The 19,765-nt window shown below is 50.1% G+C and overlaps 1 protein-coding gene across 1 annotated transcript in view; it reads right to left on the bottom strand.

The window, feature by feature from the left end:
* The window catches only part of CAPN5 (calpain 5), a 57,761-nt gene that overhangs the window by 21,149 nt on the left and 16,847 nt on the right, over positions 1-19,765 (bottom strand). The window contains exon 3 of the mRNA XM_056328744.1: positions 2,050-2,181. Coding sequence (XP_056184719.1) covers positions 2,050-2,181 — 132 coding nt within the window. The remainder of the gene's footprint in view (positions 1-2,049; positions 2,182-19,765) is intronic.

Raw genomic sequence — 19,765 nt, 5'->3', positions numbered from 1 at the left:
CAGGATCCCTGTACTGATATTTCAGTGATACTAACACCACCTGCATCAACATCTTTCAGCTCCTCCCAGACCCTGAACCAGAGACATTTTTGGTGTCTAATGACAGTTTAAAAACCTGGTGTTTGCTGCCAAGTCTGTCCTCTCAGCTGTTGCTTGCATTAACATATTGCTTAGTCAGGAGCAAAGGTTTGCCCTATGTGTGGAGATGCCTGAGGGCCAGGGAGCAGCAGGTACCTCCAGCAACGTTATCACAATTGTGCGTGCAACCCGACCGAGGGCTCCAAGCTCTTCAGCAAGGACCATGCTCTAATCACAGCACAAGCAGCAGAGCTGCTGTCTCTTTGGACCAAGGGGTTAATCTGTGCACTTGACATCTCCCATTTTGCTTTAAAAGTTCCTGCTGCAGTTTATAGCCATGCTTACTCCTCACTATTCACCATAAGCCCTCAAAGCAACTCGCAAAGTGTGAGCAAAGGTCCCGTCTAATCCACAGGTCTCCAAAAGCAGGGATGAAATATGTCTGACCAAAGCCCTGTAGCAAACACCACAGCAAATTCAACATCACTGGGAGGAAGGCTTGGGGAGGGGGCTGCAGCTTTTGCTTTCGCCACAGAACAAATCTTTCTGAAAGAAAGGGGAGGCATGTAAAGCAGAGCCTCTGAGAGTTAAGGGCATGGAAAATGAGAAAGTCACAAACACACACAGTCAAATTGCCAAGGGAGGAAAAGCAAAGCCGTCGGCAAACTGAAATAATGAGGTGTCCAAAGGGACACAGCTTCTGTTTGGTTGGCATTTCCCAGGGCAGGGCTGGAAGTGAATGGTGAGGAGGGAAGAAAACTCAGCCGCTCACCCTTGGGAGATGTTGGCAGAGAACAAGCTAAACAACCCCTTGCACACACCTGAGAGCCACAACAGTTACCATGGCCACGACAGGAGGCAACCTTACTGCTTAGCCAGAAGCCGACAACAGCTATCCTGTTCCCATCTAAAGAAAAACCTTGATTTTAACAGAAAATGGGGATGCTGAAATGAACACAAATTCCTGAGCTCAGTGTTCATGATCCCAAAAACCACACGCAGCAGAGAATGGAAGTACCACAGCACACAGAGTGGATGCAAAGGTGTAGGACTGAGGGACCCCTTTTAGGTCCACTGCAGTAGGAGGCAGTGGGTGAAGCAGGTGATGCTGTCTGCACACACCAAAGGACTTTGGTGGCTGCCTTTTGCAGTAAAATCTAGGAAAGGGTGCTTGCAACTTGCTGGTCCCTTGTCCTACTATGAAACATGCCTGTACCAGGGTCTGAAGCCCCTCCCTGTCTTGGCTTTCACAGGACTGACTTCTTCTGATGCTGAGGACATGGTGGTGATGGGCACAGACTGTTCAAGGATGTGGTACTAAGCACCTCCTTCCCCCTGTACCTCTGTGGTTGCTCCCTGGGTCTGCAGCCCCTTGCTCTGGTGCAGCTCCTTGGTGGCTCGATGGCCCACAACACCATCCCTTTGGACCCCACACTCGAAGGAGCACTATTACAGGTGCAATCCAGCCATGGGACATGCCAGGGATGGACGCTTTGGGGAAGCAGCGCCTTGGGAGAGATACTAATACCCTCAAATCACCCTACCTGCCACAGCGCAAGGTGTCTCGTTGCCAAGATGGGCCCACACTGAGCAGCCAAAGCGAGGTAACACCATAGGGACTAGGGAAACGGGGCCAAATGCTGCAGCTGAACACCGTGAATTTTGTTCTTCTTGTTGTTTTTTAGGTTATTTTTGGGCAGGAAGGGTCAGATTTGGGATACAGAGGACAGGACGGGACTTGATTTACTTGGTTAAGGAGAAATTGGCCAAGGGTTTGGCTCGAGTGTAAAGTAACTGCAGTCAGGATGACTAATTCCCCTTGACAGATAGTCCTTTAAGGAAGGTTTTTGCACATGAACAGTTTTTCAGGATCTGAGGCATCCCTGAAGAACCAGTTTTCTAGCTGGACGAACGCAACGCGAAACCAAGATGCTGAAGGCAGGCTTTCCCCTGGCATGGGGAACCACTTACCTTCTGCCACAGAGACTCCCGGGACGCCAGGGAGGAGCAGGCAGCCACAAACCAGCAGTTCCCAACCTGACCCTGGTGTAAGTCATGGGAGCTGATGCCATCCACAAAGAGACGTGGATCACTGCAGATTTCCTGTGGGACAGGAGAAAACCAGACACACTGGGTAAGCGAGGAGACAGGGAAATCAGGAGGAAGCCTTCCTGGCAAAGGAAAATCTCTCTCTCTCTTCCTCAGGCTCCATTTGAGTCCTGCCTGCAGCTTTCTGCTGGCCTCACTCATCACGCCAGTGGAAGGAGGACCCTGTCCTGCCTTCTGCTCTCATTGGGACACAGGCAGCATCACTACCAAAGTGACAGCAGATCCACTCCCTATTCTCTTCCAGCATCAGCACAGCTTTGCTGTAACTACCACACATGATAATGGTACGTTTTCATACCATCACAGCCCTAGCGACCCGTTCCATCTTCTACGTCCACTCTTTGTTACCTCTCATAAGCCCTTCAGCTTGCTCTGTGACTGCTTTACAAGCTTCTACCTCTCTTATTTTGCTTTGGACAGCATGAGTGCATCACCCAAACCTACTCTCTCCCATACTGGAACTTGTGGAGCCCTCAAAAAATATAACCCTGCATTTAGATAATGAATTCAGTGCCTAAATCAGGTGGTTCGTGCAGGAAAGCTCAACACAGATGGAGGGCTCAGCCACAGTTGCAAGAAGTCAAATGTCCTCACCCAGGAGGTCTCTCCTTTCAGATCTTAGCATAGCAGAAGGAGAACATTCAGTGAGCTAAAAGCTTTGCAGCAGGGCCAGGAAGATCAAATGCTCATTCTGACACCAAAACCAGCATGGTGGATTGTGCATGGATACCATGAGCTGGGAAACCTGGCTAGGAGGCCAGCTAGGAGGTGAGCTCATCCCTCCAACCACTCAGGTGCCCACTACATCGCCTTTCCTCTGCCTAGCCCCTGCCAGGCTGCCCTCCCTTCTTCCCACTCCCACTCAGAGCCTGGCCAAGAAAGCATTTAAATAACAGAGGATGCTGAGCAAGCTTCATGTGAAACACTGCACTTTTTTTGACATCTTTTCTCCTGATCAATCCAGTTTGGAAGGACACGTCCAGCTGGAGGCTGGGAGCAGAAGGGACAGATGAAGAGCTGAAAGAAACTTTCCTCCTTTGTTATTACATTTAATTTGAAGGGGGGGGGGGGGGGAAGCAGATTTTCCTTCTTCCCCCATCAGTTTTTCAGGCTGGTTGCATCCAGAATAACATGCTCCCTGCTGCTTTACACATGAGGACTTGCATTGCCTCTGCCCACCGCCGGGAGGAAAAAGAATCGCTGCTCCATAAGCACCTCCTGCTATTCTCAATGCTATTCTCAACTAACCCAGCCAGCCCTGTACACCTGAAAAATAATCTGAGCTCCAGCCAGACACAAACTGGGCCAGGACCAAACCCAAGGGAGAGGACTAACCCCCTCCTAGCTGCTGGTGTTGCAGGAGGTTGAGATAAGCTGACAGCCACCAAAGGCATGGCGGCGTGCAGACAGGGGTGGGAGAGGAGCAGTGGGGTTTACCTGCTCTCCCATACCACCGAGGAAGCAGCTAGCAGCAGGGGATGGGGCTGTCCTGTCTGTTGGTGTCGGGGATGTCTGCAGGATCAGCTCTTAGTGATCCTGCTCTGGGGGGCAGAGGCACTGTGTTTACTCCGTTTAAGGACCACAGCTGCCCCTTCTACCCTTGGGTGAATCTGCAGTGTACAAAAAATAGGAGTCACTTGGTATTATGTAAACAGGGGAGAGCAAGAAAGCATGAAAAACATATCCTGCTCGGCAGAAATTAGCATAGGGTAGAAGGTGTCAGATGCTCAGGGACCTTTCCTAACAGCAGAGCTGCCAGTTAGCTGTGATTTCCCCATCACCAGGAAAAAGTTTGCAAATTAAAACCCCGTGGTTGCTCATTTTAATAGAGAGAAGCCCTGTGTACTCATCAAAAGAGCAGCCTGCCCTGGCACAGATGAAAGGTGCAGCTCCTTAGACCTTACTCTGTTGGACCCACAGCAGCAATGAAGGTGCTGCAGCTGAAAACACGCCAGGGCGGGCTCCTGCTGCCACACACAATGCTCATCTGACTCAGCTTCTCTTCCCACTAATGCAGGTTGGTCCCTAAGGGTATATCCTTCTTGAAGGATTCACTCAGGCAGCTCTTCAGATGCTGCAGTAGGCATTTCCCATCCGGGTGCACACTTGGATGTGGCATTTCAAGGTGCTTTTGGTCCGGCATGGCTGTGGCTGAAAGCACACACTTGCTCTACAACTGAGCAGCCTGTGGACTTTTTAACCTCCTTCCCTCATAGTGTGCAAGACCCCATGGCAGTTTGCAGCTGAATTGGAAGCTTCCTAGGAGCACAAAGGCTGCTAAATGCCACAATCCTCTGCTGTGGCAGGGGGTGACAGCCTCTCCCTTGACCTAGGATCTTGCATGGCCTGGTGCCTGGAGATGCATCAGGCTTTGGAGGAGGAGTGATGCTTTGCATGAGGATCAGCCCCGCACAATATACAAGCCCAGCTGGAAGGGAACACCACGTGAGCTCTGCACGAAACTTGTGCAAATCCCAAAATGCTCAATGAATCTTCCCAGGAGTCCAGCCTGAAGGGCAGAGAGGAGCTGCCATGCTTCCCTGCAGAAAGACCATGCAGCACCCCCAAGTCCTAGGACTGAGCTCAGTCCCAGTGGTGCTAAGCACAGAATCACCAAATCAATGTGGTTAGAAGGAACTTCTGGAAATCACCCAGTCCATCCCACCTACTCAAAGCAGGGTCAGCTAGAGCAGGTTGCCCGGGACCCTGTTCAGTCAGATTTTTAATATCTCCAGTGATGGAGACTCCACAACCTCTCTGGGCAACCTCTGCCAGTGTGTGGACCACTGTCACAGTAAAAAAGGCTTTTCTCATGTTTAAATAGAATTTCCCAGTTTTCAATTTATGCTCGCTGTCTCTTGTCCTGTCACTGGGCACCACCTAGAAGTCTGGCTCTGTCTTCTTCTTTCCCTGCCATCAGGTATCTATGCACATTGTTAAGATCCTCTTGAGCCCTCTCTTCTCCAGACTGAAGAGTCCCAGCTCTCTCAGCCTCTCCTAGTGTCAGATGTTCCAGTCCTTTGATGATCATCTTCATGGCCTTTTGCTGTACTGGCACAGGGGAAGGCAGCATTGCCTCCTTGCTCTAACACTGCAGAGCTGATCCCATCAGGGTAAGACTCACCCATGGGTCAGTCTCCCCAGCAAAACCTCCTGAGGTTTCCCAAATCCCTTAGACTGGTGCTTCCCAATATTAAATTACTTGGATTCTTCAGTTCCCACTGAAGCTGCTGAGCTCCCACTCACACATTTTGGCCCTGGTCTAGACTATGTGGCCTTCAAACTACAGAGATGACATTCCCTAGGTGCCTGTACTGAGGTGGAAGCAAAGGACCAAGGTGCTGCTTCAGCAAGACTGCAATGCCCCCAGGATCGTATGGAGCACACTGGGGCCCTGCTGCAGGATGCAGTGCCTTCAGGGTGCAAAGGACACTCAGAGCCATGCAGCACCATGCCCACATGCAGAGGTGGGTGATGAACTAGAAACCAGAGGGAACCAGGTCAAAAAGGGGCAAGAAAATATTTAATTTTGTTTCCCTCCCCCTGCAGACAGAGCTGAAAGAGACGAAGAGCTTGTTCAGCAGCCAGGCTGAATTACAGGGCCTGCGTTTTGTATGTGCCAGGGGAGGGAAGACGCAGAGATGCTCTGGTCACAGAAGGTCATCCCCTTGGCTTTCTCCCCTTCCTGCCATGCAGCAGACAGAAACCAGGTGAGCAATAACATTTACCCAGATGGACGCTTCTCCAGAAAGCAAATACCACGCCATACTCCATACTCTCAGCACCACAAACCCTAGAGAAGAAGGAAGCACACAAACGTGCACACCCACGCACACCCTGGGAGCCTTCTAGCTTCAAGTACCAGTCACCACAGAACCAGCTCAAACTGCCCCGTGGCACCCAAGACTTCAGCAAACAGGGAGTCCATCCTGTCCTTCATCTCATCACAGCCAGATCCTGGGTTGTGGCTACTCCTAGTTGGACACAGATGGTAAACAGCAAGGAACAGCAGGAGAAAGCCAAGAGCTATGGCTGCAGGGAAGCTATGGCTTTGCTGTGTTGCTCTTAACTCCATCTCAGCCAAGAGAGACATCCATGCCTCTTTACTCCCAAGAAGAACCTGTCTTGCAGGATCCCTAAGATCCTAAGCACCATCAGAGATGATCTGCTCTCCCTAAAAGTGCCTGCTGAAATGGCCGCTGAGCTCCAGGCAACAAAATACAACTTAGAGAAAGCCTGTGTGGATGGTCCTACGGAAAGATATCGCCTGATAATACAGGGAGGGCCAAACCAGTGATTCAAAGTTCTGGTGATTCATACACTCCCTCCCACATCCTTCCTCCTGCAAAAATGTGGGACAGAGGGGGAAACCAGAGCCAGGGCTGGGAGAGGATTTTAAATTCTCGGTCAGTGAGAGGCTGATTGCAGAGGTACCAAGTCTGGCTTATGCAGAATGAGCCAGTTTGCTGCCTCTGGCTTTGGGTTTTTGAGGTGGATTAAGGAAAAAAAAGACCCGATCAGCACAATTCTCTTGCACTCGCTGGTGTAATACTGCTTCCCACCAAAAAAGCATGTGGGCTTTTCCTCTGCCCTCCCCTTTGGAACTCTTTCCCCCAGCACACAGTTTTCTTCCAAATGTATTTAAACCAGAAAATATCACCCTCATCTTCTCCAGCTAGTCCAATTCCACACAGAGTAGTAATGAGCAAATCACCCCCTAATTGGCTTTATAATTGGTGACTGTCTTGCCATAAATGTTTCCCAGTGCAGATTTCTGAGCTTTAGATTCACTGGGGATCTGGATTGTGTCAAGCCAGCTGCAGGGAGGGAAAAAGCTAAGGGGGGAAATAATCATGTGAGATACAACATCTGCTGCATGCCAGGACCATTTTTTGCTAACAAGATTTTGCAAGGAGCAGACTAGTTTAATTGGATTGCAGAGTCTGCCTGTTTCAGGATCAATGCTTTCACTCAGACTTACAAAACCAGCAAGATAATCTATTAGTGTGGGTGCGCTTCCCCCCTCCTGGGCAATGGGGAACCACAATGATCCTGTGTCCTAAAGGTCACTCACAGAGCCAAGAGAGCAGGAGGCATCCAAGCACAGTGAGCAACGGTGACACAGATGACACAAAGGTCCCTGCACTGCCTTGCTGCAGGTACCTGCACGGGGATGCAATTTTGCAAAAAAAAATTTGCACTTGAGTGTCATAAGGAAGGGAAGGGGAACAGGGTGAGTTTAGAACACCAGGGATCCATGTATTCCAACGGATTATTACAGAATCATAGAACACTTTGGGTTGGAAAGGACCTTTAAAGGTCAATTAGTCCAACCCCCCCACCATGGGCAGGGCCCCCTCCCCCCAGCCCAGGCTGCTCCCAGCCCCGTCCAGCCTGGCCTTGAGCCCTGCCAGGGATGGGGCACCCACAGCTGCTCTGGGCAGCCTGGGCCAGCGCCTTGCCACCTTCAGCATAAAAAATTTCTTCCTTATTTCTAGTCTAAGTCTACCCTCTGTTAGTTTAAAACCATTGCACCTTGTCCTGTCGCAACAAGCCTGACTGAAAATTACATCCTCAGTGGCTCGGCTTCACCCACAGTGAAGGGCAGGTTTGGCTGGCAATATCTGCACCTATAAAACTGTTCGTGGGGGTTTGTATTGCCTCAGTCAGGCGTCTTTAATGCTAATCCACCCAGAGTATCTCAGTGTATACACATTTGTATCTGTTATCAGCCCCTGTGCCATGCAAAGGGCATTGGACACTCCGCCCACGGCCAACAGGACTTGCTTGTAAAGGGAGGCATCAAAAAAACACGCCCCCACCAAGCCCATGACTGCTTGTGTACCTCAGCACCACGCCATGCCGTTTGCTTTGGCACCAGAAAGAGCAGGGATGGTGACAAACAAGATCTAAAGGTCAATTTTGCAGCCTTAGACAGGTCCCTCTGCAGTTTTTGTCTGCCAGGTATCCAAAGCACAAAGTCACCAAAGAGCTCTCTGTTGAAGTAGAGAGACGCAACACGCTGTGAGAGCACTGCAGGAGCAGGCAGAGAGGGAAAAGGATGGGAAGGAGACTGGAACAAGTGCAGAGACCTCAGAACTGCCATTCCCATTCCTCTGCCCATGCTCTCCAGGGATGCGCTCTTGGAAAGCCTCACCATTACTGAGCCCAGCACTTCTTCGGTCTCTACCCAGGCAAGACTGATGCAGAGGCCACCACAGCCCAGCTTTTAGCATCTCCACACATTCAGACGCAGCCCTCCCCGGACTGCCTCTCCCACAACGAGTTTTTTTGACACGTCTGGTTGCAGAGCCACTAAGAAAAAGTACTCCCTGGATCCTAACAGCCCTGAGATCTGCAGGTTTCAGCACCGAAGCACGAAAGTCTTAAAACACCTTGCTGACAAACTGGGGGATAGGATGCTCAGAGGTGATGTCCCCCAGGTTACCCGATTCAGAGGCAGAGGTGGTCCCTCCTAGTTTCAAGTCCCAACACAGTCTGGTCACTGCATGAGCCATTGTTCCTTTATGGAAATGATGTCACCTGGCTCCTCTTCCTGCTGCATCGCCTGAGCCAGCCTGACCCTTACGAGTGCACACAACCACAGGTTCAAGAAGCGAAGGACACTGAGCAAACACAGCAGCTCTCCACTTGGATCTCCTCCCCTTAAATCTTGGTACATGTAGGCATGGGCTCTAGGGAACTATACCAGAGAGGTGGAGAAGGAGAAACAAAAATAAGCTCCCATGGTTGTTTTAACTTTAACACTCTCTGGCAGATACACCTCTCTGATTCACCACAGTGCTGCTGGCCACCTTCTCCCAAGTCACCCCACCCTCCATCATATCCCAGTCTTGAGCTCTCCTATGGATCTCCTTTGACTAAACTCTCTTGCAATGGTACTAAAGACTTGCAGGGCTAGGTACAACCCTGGTCTGGCAGCATCATGGGTTTAAAACACACCTGCCCTCCAAAGCCCATCCTCTCATCATGACACACTGCACCCTCAGTTACAGAATCATAGAATCATTTAGGCTGGAGAAGACCTTTAAGATCATCAAGTCCAACCGTTACTGCAGGATTGCCAAGTCCACCACTAAACCATGCCTCTAAGCACCACAGCTACATGTTTTTTGAACACCTCCAGGGATGGTGACTTCACCACCACCCTGGGCAGCCTGTTCCAGTGCTTGACCACCCTTTCAGTGAAGAAATTTTTCCTAATAACCAATCTAAACTTCCCCTGGTGCAACTTGAGGCCGTTTCCTCTTGTCCTATTGCTTACTACCTGGGGGAAGAGACCGACCCCCACCTGCCTACAGCCTCCTTTCAGGTAGTTGTAGGGAGCGATAAGGTCCCCCCTGAGCCTCCTCTTCTCCAGGCTGAACAACCTCAGTGCCCTCAGCTGCTCCCCATCAGACTTGTGCTCCAGACCCTTCACCAGTTGCACCAGCAGTTCCAGTTGTGGGGTCTATGCTCAACCAGAGTAACTGCTTTGGCTTGAAACTGTCTGCATTAGGCCCCAAGCTTGTACTTGGGGAGGTTCACGGTCCTGTTGGTACAAATAAGGGACCGTGAACCACAAGCATGAGCCACGAGGCTGTCTCACAGCTTGCACCATTTTAGAGCTACCTTGGAGGACATGGTGGTGGGGACATGTTGGTGAGAAGGGAGGAACCTATTCAAGTAAGCCCTGCTGCGAGAAACCACAGTATTTTGGGAGGAATAGTCCAAACCCACCCACTCATCACAGAGCTATTGTGAAATCCTGGAGCAAGCTGACATGACCACGAGCTCGGCTGCACTGTTTCTGCCTCCAAGTGACATAATTCAAGTTTGGCATTCGTGCCTGCTGAATGCTGCCCTTCCTGAATCCGTTTCTGTGTCTCACCGAAAGCCCATTTTCCAAAACAGGTTTAGGAATCCAAACCATGCAGGCCTTTTTTGTTTTGTCTGTCGTTTGGTTATTTTTCTTAAATTATCCTAAGATCCAGGTTATTGATGGGAAAACAAAGAACCTAAAACTGCAAAGGAAAATTACCTCCACCCTCCACTGTGCATATCTCAGATAAAAACCTCCTAACTACTTTTCCACAGGGATACCTCCCACACTGCCTCAAGCCATACTGTCCCAGAGCGAACAACTACCCTTTGGTTTATGATTGTGTCATATTTATAGCACAGCAGCATCTAGAGGAGACCGAGACCAGGACTTGATCCCACCACAGCCCAAATTAATCCCTGACTATGCAATGACAATGAAGAGGTTATCATGGGTTTAAGCCATTTAAAGAAAATACATCCAGCCCACGCCTATTCTGGTTATTCATACCCTGGGTGTAGTTTTACAAACAGAGAAACCTGCTTTATGAGAAAACCACCCTCTAGAAATGTGGACTCATGAGCTTCTGTTAGCTGGGAGAAGGAAAAAAAAAGGGGCATTATTTAGAGAAAATGATTCAATATTCACCCGCCAGGAAAAGGCTGAGCTCCTGCCACTGTTGAGAGAAGGAAGCAGAAATTAACTTGGCAGCAGTGTTGGCTGTAGGCACCCAGCATTAGCTTTCCAGCACCTCCAAGGGGGTGTTCCCCAAAAAGGATGAAGCCTGTATTTAACAATCCATGAGGATCTTCCCAAGAGGCCACGGGATCAAGTCACGAAGCTGCAGGAGTTCACAGAGATGTCGAACTCAAGCAAGCTTCATCCCTCCTCGGTAGCATTGCTTTCCCCTATGGTGCTCTCCCGACCTGTTTGAGTTTCCCACTAAGACAGGCAATACCCAGTATTTCCAGGTGGGACTCTGAAGCCTTCAGCTCATGCTCAGTTTGCTGCCAGTTTACTCAGAGACACAACAATGCAGGTACAGCAGCAGCAGCTCCAAGAAAGGGAACGAACAAGCTCTTGCAGCCACAGGTAGCACATGGTCTCCACACAAACTTACTACGTGATTTACACAGGCTAAACACATATGGTTAGACTTCAAGCCAGTTTCTCCAGTTTTTAAGCACTTTGTTTACATTTTCCATCATTAATTCTTATGTAACTCTATCAATGGTATTTTTACCAGACCACAGTCAAGCCTTAACCATCCCTGACCACTCTCCATTAAGATGGTTCGTCCACCCTTTTCCTTCTGGAGGGGAACTGGGAGGAATGCATCACTGAGTGGTGGTTTCTTCCCAAAGATGCAGAAATATCAAAGATGTGGGATGCTTTGTTTCATCTCTACGTGAACACGCAGGTCTCCCCCTTCAGGTGATAGCTGCCTTGTTGGTCAACACAGCTCCTCTGGCCCCAGCTATCACCTGAAGAGGACAGATGTTTTAGCTCGCCCTTGCTGACTTGATCTCTTCTTGTAAGACCTGAGTGAGACACTACCCACCTCAATGGGTAGAGAAGTGGTGCCAGCTTGCCCCTGCTCCACAGGGAAGAGCAGCTGAAGCACTGATTTGCTTTAGGGCACTTGAGAAGCCGGGGGTGAAAAGGTGGGGGTGAAGCCAGAGCATATGGCAAACTCCCTTAACAGCATCAGCCTGGGGTGCTGCTCTTGACTACGCTTTCTGTGCCAAAGGACGGTCTAAAAGGGGCCTATTGGTGGGTTTTCACAGAGATGAGCATCCAGATGAGGATGTGAAGGGGTCAACAGATCACGCAGGTTAGCAGCCTGCTGCGCAGGCTTGGTGCTGGTGAGCTCAACTACCAAGTGCTTGTGCTGTGTGCTGTGCTCCAGGGCACCGCTGACACCCAAAGGCTTTGTCCTTTCTCAAGGATGCTATTCATTCTCCTACTCTTCTCCAAGTGCCCCAGTTCAGGACTGTCTTGTCCATAGGGGTGGCTGGGGCATAACAGGGAGCTGAGCACCAGGTCCCTACAACTGCACATGGCAGCGAGGCAGCATGCAGGCTGGGGACAGATAGCCAGGAGCACGGGTAGGACGGTCAAGCCAGGCAACACCATCCCAAGGACTTCATCCCCCCATTGCACAGCATTTCAGTGTACACAGGTCTAAATGATGGCACTGGGCTAAGCGCCTTCGCATAGGACAAAAATCCCACCGTACCATGCTTCCCTGCACTGCACATTTCAGTCCACACTATAAACAAGTTTTTAATCTTTGCAGGGCTTTGGAGGAGTAGTTGAACAGTCTCTGTGTTAAATCATATATATCAGAGGAGAAACAGTGCCATTCCACTCACTGTCAAATAACGTTGGTGTTTTATCTTAAAAAGGGACGACTCCGAGAATTTAATGCTCCGAACAAATAGTTCAGACAGTGTCAAGTTGTTTGGCAGCGAGGAAAGGACAAGCCCTTGCCCTGGGGTGTTTACAAAGACAGACGCTAGCTGCATTTATTCAGCCCCTATCAACCCACTGATGCTCCTGGACTGGACAGGAGTCCAGGCTCTGCTGAGCAAGGCAAGAAGGAAAGATGATGGAGGGAGGGTTTGTACCTGTTTCTTTACAGCTGTAGGTAACGCTTTGCCCCAAACACATATGCATTACAGGGTTACCATACATTTAAAGGGAACAGAAATGCAGAAGCAAGCAAGTGGGCACACAAGATCCAAAGGGTGTACGCTGAAGTTAAGCCAAAAAAAAAAAAAAAAAAAAAGCAAATCCTGAGGCAGGGACTGGTCTTAAAGCAAGTGATCCAAAATCATGGAGGATTTTCCTCTCCTGGAAAAACAAACCTGCATAGTGCTTAGAGGAAGCAGGTCAAGTTTAGTTCAACAGGACTTAACTCAAGGAAGCCATGACCTCTCGTTACACAGAAATCAGCCGACGCATCGACAGTTTCCTCTAGCTTCAAGTTTACTAGACCAAGGAAACGGCTCCTTTTCTGCTCCAACTGCAGGGCCAGCATGGCTCTGGCTGTCGTCCCCCCACCAACACTTCCTTTTGTTTGTTTCTTTCTTTAGCCACTTCTCGCAGCAGCCGGACTCAGCCCTCGGCTTTACCGCACCTCATGTTTTATTTTCCTTCTGCAAGAAGCAGCACTGTGCCTGATCAAGTCTTTGCAAGGGGCTTTTGAAGGGCTTTGGCAAAAGGCACTTGTTCCAGCAGGACAGAGCCTGCCCTTAACACAGGCAAATCGTCCCAAAATCCCATTCTCTCAGAGGGCTCAAATATTAGAGCTCACAGTCTTGCACGAAGATTAAAAGCCTGGGCTGATCCAGGGTATAACTAGCTCTGTACCTGCCCCGCAGGCTGAAATGTGCCCCTTCGGCACCCCAGAGCCAAATCTGGGAGGATTTGCACCATTCCCTCCCACGGAGCTCAGAGGGCAGCAGAATCCCAGGGCTCCTTTCTGCAACACCCTCTGCTATCGTTATGCTCTTTCCCATTACCCACACAATAATTTCTAGACACTGACACGCAGTTGCATAAGGAAGCAGGCAATGAATCTAATCCACTGATTTTACTGTTACTTTTGCATTTAAGGCCATGTCCTTCTGATGCCAAGGACAGAGCTGACTGGCTGGCTAATTTCTTACCAAAGGCTGCAGTAAGCTGTTCTCATGCTGGGAAGCTCATCACCCCCCATCCTCACTGGGGCCAAGGGGGAAGAGTGTGTTTGCCTGGCACCATAGGGCTGTGGCCCTGGGGGGATCCAGCAAGGTCTGCTAGAACACAGCCAAGGTCAGCATCACATGTAATGAGAGGAGACACCTTTTAAAATAAGCATAAATAATACCAAAAATTATCTTCTCCATCCTTGAGGGGAAGGGATGGGGTGAGCCTGTGAATGGCTTAAAAACAAGGTCAGTTCAGAGATTGCATTAAATGGTGACCAAATCCTCTCCTGGCAAGGAGCAACCAGACTGGCAATCAGATCCACGCTTTACTGAAAACAGCAGATAAATTAACAGATCAGCAGCTCATAAATTCCTAAGCTGAGAGAAACAAAGATCTGGAAGGACTCTGACTCCCATGATGGATCGCAGACAGATGACAGACTGCTGGGAAAAGATGATTCCTTGGTCCATCCAGCAGCACAGACGAGCCACAGCATCAATGCCAACCGCAGGCATCCTTTGGGCAGGACCAAAACTGAGTGAGACAGGCCAAAAAGCTGCAAAAAGCTGAGCAAAGGCATCCCTGGAGTGCAGGTGCCCAGAGGTTAGTATTTCTGGCAGAAGAAGCTCCAGAGTGGGGCACCAGGAGGTTATTGCTCCCACTGACTGTTACCATTCTAATTGCCTCTGTGTGCCTGCTCTGAGTGAGCTTTCAGAGCAAAGAAATGCAAGAAACTTAACCTCTGTCTTCCCCATTATCTTCACCCTTGTGTTTTTGCCAGCTTCCCAGCCTGTGCTATACACTGGGGAACAGACCTTTTAATGCAGAAACTTGTGGGCGGGCAAGTGCCGGTCCTGCTTTTAGTGAATTAGTTCATTGACTCCTTTCCCCTTCCAGGAAAACCCCACGGGGATTGATTGTATAACCCTCACTCAGCAAGCAAAAGGAGCTAAGTGCTCACTAGCACAAGGAAAAGGGGATCTGAGAGACACTCTCCCATCCTGCAATATCTCCTTATCCTCCAAACACAATAACATTGAATTCAGGAGACAATGGATATAATGGACAAAACCCCTATATGCAAGTCAGGCTAGATATATGTCAGGCCAACAGGGAATTGGCTACTGCAAAATGGTATTTTCTTGGTTTCTAAAACAAGATTTCTCTTGTCTGGCTGGGGGTGGGGGGGGAGAAAAAAAAATCAAACAAAAATCCAGGGCTGTGCAAGACAGCATCCCTCCCCGGTGCCACAGTAGGGCTGCAAATGCCATGGCCCTGCTGCCCTAGGACCTCCCGGTTCCCACAGGCCTTCCCAAAAGAGCTGCCCCTCTGTCTCCCCCAAAACTACTCTGACTCTCAGACTTTCCCCTCCAAATGACACTGCCTTCACCCAGATATAATACTGCCATTTAGCAAGAATCTACCTTTATGCTGTTTAATCAGTGACAACCTCCCTTGACAATCCCTGCAGAGGTAACTCAGTGCTTGCAAGCGAATACTGGTGAGAGATAAAAATACTGAGAAACAGGGTTGGAAGGCAAAACTCTCCCCCCGAAAACGGGAAGGTGTAGACTACATCCAAGAGAATTTCTCTGGTGGTTGCAACCAGCCGGGCTTGAACTCACAGTGCAGAGGTGCAGCTCAGGTTCAACCATCACCGCACGTCACCTTGAGCCACCCAGTCACTGTGACTACAGCCTGCTTGGAAGCCCTTGTGCTTCTCATCACATTACCTTTGGTGCAGCTCGGCACTGAGTTGCCACCTGGTGTCCCCCCAAGCACCTGTGGGATATCTTGTCCCAACCACTCTGCATCTCAGGGAAGACCACGAGGTGCTTCTGCAAGGTCCTGTGACACACTGCTGTGGACGGGGAAATGCCTCTCAGGCCAGGGAAGAAAAAGCCTTCTCCAGGCTCAACCTGTCTCCCTAGGAAGCGGGGGAGGACCAGAGCATGCAGTTTGGGTGGTTCAGCATCACATCTGTGCACAGTGTAAGTCTCCCCCAGACATCACTTGCTTCCCACAGGAGCATAGTGATGCCCAAATTTGTCCTGGCTAGTGACCCATCTCAGTAGCAGGTCATTGCTTGGTGGACTGAACCTGAACTGTGTGGCCCACCTTGCTGCAGAGAGAAAACAAGTCTTGGCTAAAGCCCAGGGTTACTAACGACCCAAATTTAACCCTGTACCAACCCCATGGTGTCACTGGAAGCAGTCCGTACCCAAGAAGAGAGTCTGGAACTGTGATGATTAGAAGAGATGAACACTCCTCACAGAGTAGATTAGCCAATTCCACCCTCAACCATCACTGGTTTTTCCCCAGGGGATGAGCAGACACAGCTGGGTGCCCCAGATCTCCCCTTATTTCTGCCACCCAGCCTGCACCTCATCCATCCCCTTCCCCTCCCCATTCACCTAGCTCCCAAAAAAGCCCAGACCAGCGCACCCAGTGCACAGAATAAAACTCCTGCCCCCGTGCTGCACTACCAGCTGCACCTGTCTCAAACTGGGAGGGCAAAACCCAGAGCTTGAGGATCAGGATAAGACTTTCTCTATGGGAGGTACTACTTGCCTGAATACAGAGACCGCCCTCTCCTTCATACGGTAACAGGCAGAGCGCAAGGGAAAGGAATTTCAAGCAAGGTGCTGGGATTTGGGCTTAGCCCAAAAAGCTAGGTTTAATTTCTAATGCAATAGCCAAGTGCTGCTGCCAGAAAGAGACGCTGATGCTGCCCTAGCAGCTCTGCCCTAGCCAGCTCCGAAATCTGCTTTGGCTCAGCAGTGAGCAGCCAGGCTAATTTGTAAGTGGATGCAGTGAAACAACATTCTTTGGGACCCGCTCCCCAGCTTGGGCTGATGCTACGGCTTCCCTCCCTCCGAAACACTCCAGCAATTAGCTTTCTGGCTTCGTCCTGCTGCATCACGGAGACATTCGGAGGCCGGACCAGAGGGCTGGAACAGCTGCTCCCTCTGCAAAGGTCTGGCACCCAGAGCAGGGCTCCAGGCCAGGGGGAAGCAGGGAGGAAGGGAGGGAGGGAGGACACGCCGCTGGAAAGAATAAAGGCCGAGCCCATTCCAGGAAAGGCTGCAGCGCCAGATGCAGGAGGAAGCTGAAGCAAAACAGAGTGACCTGGGAAGGGTTATTCATGAGCTGTTCCAGCAAAGCCCTTCAGCCTCCCCTTTTCCTTCCCGCCCAGAGAAACCTCAAGCAAGAGGGAGCACACTGCAGAGATTTTATTTTTTTTATTTTTTTTCCATAGCAGCCTTAGGCTTAGGCTTTGGGAGCGCGTGGAGGAGCAGAAAGGATGAGGACAGGTCCTGGTGGGGAAGGAAGGGATGCACAGGTGAGGGATGGGCTCTTTAGACCTGTACTAGTACCATGTAAAATAGGTGGGAATGAGATCCCGCTCCTGCCAAAGCTCATTCCCAGCACACCAGCGAGTTCACTACAGTTACTTTTCACATGCAAGTGCTTTGTCTGAAAAACGTAGCTCCTACGTATCACTTCTCTCCAGATCTCACTAGATCACATGACAATCTTTCTGAGAAAGCAAACACTTGTTTTTAATAGCTGACAGCTTTTATTTCCACTCTCCACCCACTCTGCTCTCACCGCAAAGCATGGCGAGCTCTTACGTTTTATCACGCGGTTTCAGCTGAAACTCTCCAAAGCAAACCATGGCCACCCTGAGAGATAACAGAGGTGTGTACATGCCATCCCCTCCCTGCAGACAGCATCCATGAGACTGGCAGACTCCATTTCTGGGTCGGGAAGTCCCCAAACCAGCACATATCAGAAGTCAGGATTATCACCCTATCTGTTTTTTCTAAACAAGAATGAAATATGATTGCCTAAGGGAAGATTTGCTGGTTGTAATAGAAAGAGGATGCTGCAGGGACTCCGTGTGGCTTAATAACTGTACTGTGCAATTACCACACAGGCAGAGCAGTTGGTTTGAACTTCGTGGACCCTACTAAATACTGTATTGAATTGGAGAAGCCGGTGGTGTTTCCCAGCTCTCTTGCTGACAGCAAAATGGTGAGATATATATCAAGAACCCTAACACCCAGGTGCACCGCATTTGCTTTCTTGCAGAAGATGCTGGGACCTTTTTCTGGGCTTTTCCCCTCAGAGAATTGGTAGGAATTGGGTCCAGCAACTAAAACGTCACTTTGCATCAGCTGGCTGGCACAAAGCCATTCTCCCTCTGAAATTCGGTCACTTTTACCAAAAGGAACAACTGAAAGAAAGAACCTGGGCAAAGCCTTTAGAGAAAGAAGCTTCTGTAAACTTCAGCAGTACCCAGGGCAGATGTGAGCTCAACTTCTTGTTTTATGGTGATTTTGTGGTCAAGGCAGCTAGACAGGTCTGATCAAACGATCAAGGAGTCTGCTATTGCTCTGCACAGACTCCTAATGCCAAAATTGCTAGCAAAGTTCCCTTCCTCTGGTACAGAAGCAGCAATAGAGGGGCCATCTCCATGTCTAGTTAAGCATACAGGACCTTGCTTGCATGTGGGACCCGCTTCCAGCACCCATTCCTGCTGCCAGCCCATGCCAGAAAGAGCCCCAGTTCAACCATCCTCTGCTAATTGCTTTATCTTCAAAGGCTCCTTCCAACCCAAACTATTCTATGATTCTATGAAACTGCAGAGCTGGCTGGTTGCAAAGGGCTTGAATTCACACCGTGCTTCAGCAGGGACGGCCTTGGACTACATGAGGGTGCCACCTTGCAGGTGAAGACCAGAAGGCCCAGAAAGCTTTCTTAGAAAGATCTCATGCTCACCACAGCAAGGCAGCAAGTGGATGGTACCTTGCTGGCTGACCTCATGTCTTCCTAAGCAAGTGTGGATGCTACATGCCTGAACATCGAGGGCTGTAAGTGAGCTGAAAGCCAAAGCGGATGGAGAAAAGCTCTGAGACACAGATGCTCAGCAGAGGACAGGCAAACTTTGTCCCTCTACAACTGGATCCAGTCCTCTGTCATTAGACATGGGGCTGAATTAATGTGCATGTCTCTGAATGGAAATCAGCAAGGGGGTGTCAAATACCTCCCTATCTTTTAGTCCCAGAGAAAGTTGTTTAGAAAGTCTCAGGCATCACCTATCTGCTGTATAAATGGGATGTGCAAGGTGTGTTCACCTTGTCCCCCACAACGAGACCACACCATGGTGGGTCTTGTCTTCAGAAGGCAGCTGTGCACAGAGCATCTTTCCACTCCAGAAGACAAGGAGAATAAACTAAAACACACACAGAGCTTTGCACAAACCCTGTGTGTCCAGGCAGAGCTGGTGTGGAAAAGCGCAAGGCAGAGCAGAGAGAAGCCAGACCTCCTCCCACGAGGAGCCTGGTAAGATGCTGGGGGGCTCAACCCCTCCTGCCACACAGAAAGAGTCAGTTCAGCTCCATCCCTCCCTTCACACAAAGCCTTTTTGTCCACCCCTCCAGACTGCCCTCACTCAGACAGACGCAGCACTGTCTTGCAAAAGGCCAGCTGATTTTCTGGGCTGCCAGCGTAGCTGAAGATGACAAAGGCAGCTCAGGCGACCCCACCATGTTGAAATGCCACCAAGCTGCATGCAAAACAGCATGGGCTGGGCAGAGAGGATTGCTTCTACCCACAGGCAAGGAAGGAAACCCAGGTGTGTTAGATGCTGTGATACTGCCTCTCCCCAGCCACAATGATCGTTGCTCCCTGGGACTCCTTGTATTTCATGGCAGTCAGAGAAGCGGGTTCATGGTTAACCCCAAGCAGCTGGCCATACCAGGACACACAAATTCCCCATAGTGCCCCCAGACCCTGACATGCATCATTTGGGCTGGCACTGAGGACAGCAGAAGGGGGACAGGCAGCATTACCCTCAACCTCCCACAACCTGCCTCCATGACACACTGCTGTATGGAGGACGTGCAGAGTGTTTTTTGCAGAGGACATGCAGAGAATGCAGGTTTTGTGCGGGAGAGGAAGGATGGGTTAGACCACTCACCTCCCAAAGACCCCAAAACCACCTCACCTACCCAAAGCTTATCTTCTTTTCACTTCCCAAATGGACCACCAAGA

The sequence above is a fragment of the Falco biarmicus genome, chromosome 2, assembly GCF_023638135.1.
Source record: "Falco biarmicus isolate bFalBia1 chromosome 2, bFalBia1.pri, whole genome shotgun sequence".
In the NCBI taxonomy this organism is placed as follows: domain Eukaryota; kingdom Metazoa; phylum Chordata; class Aves; order Falconiformes; family Falconidae; genus Falco; species Falco biarmicus.
This window is presented reverse-complemented; position numbering and strand designations above follow the sequence as displayed.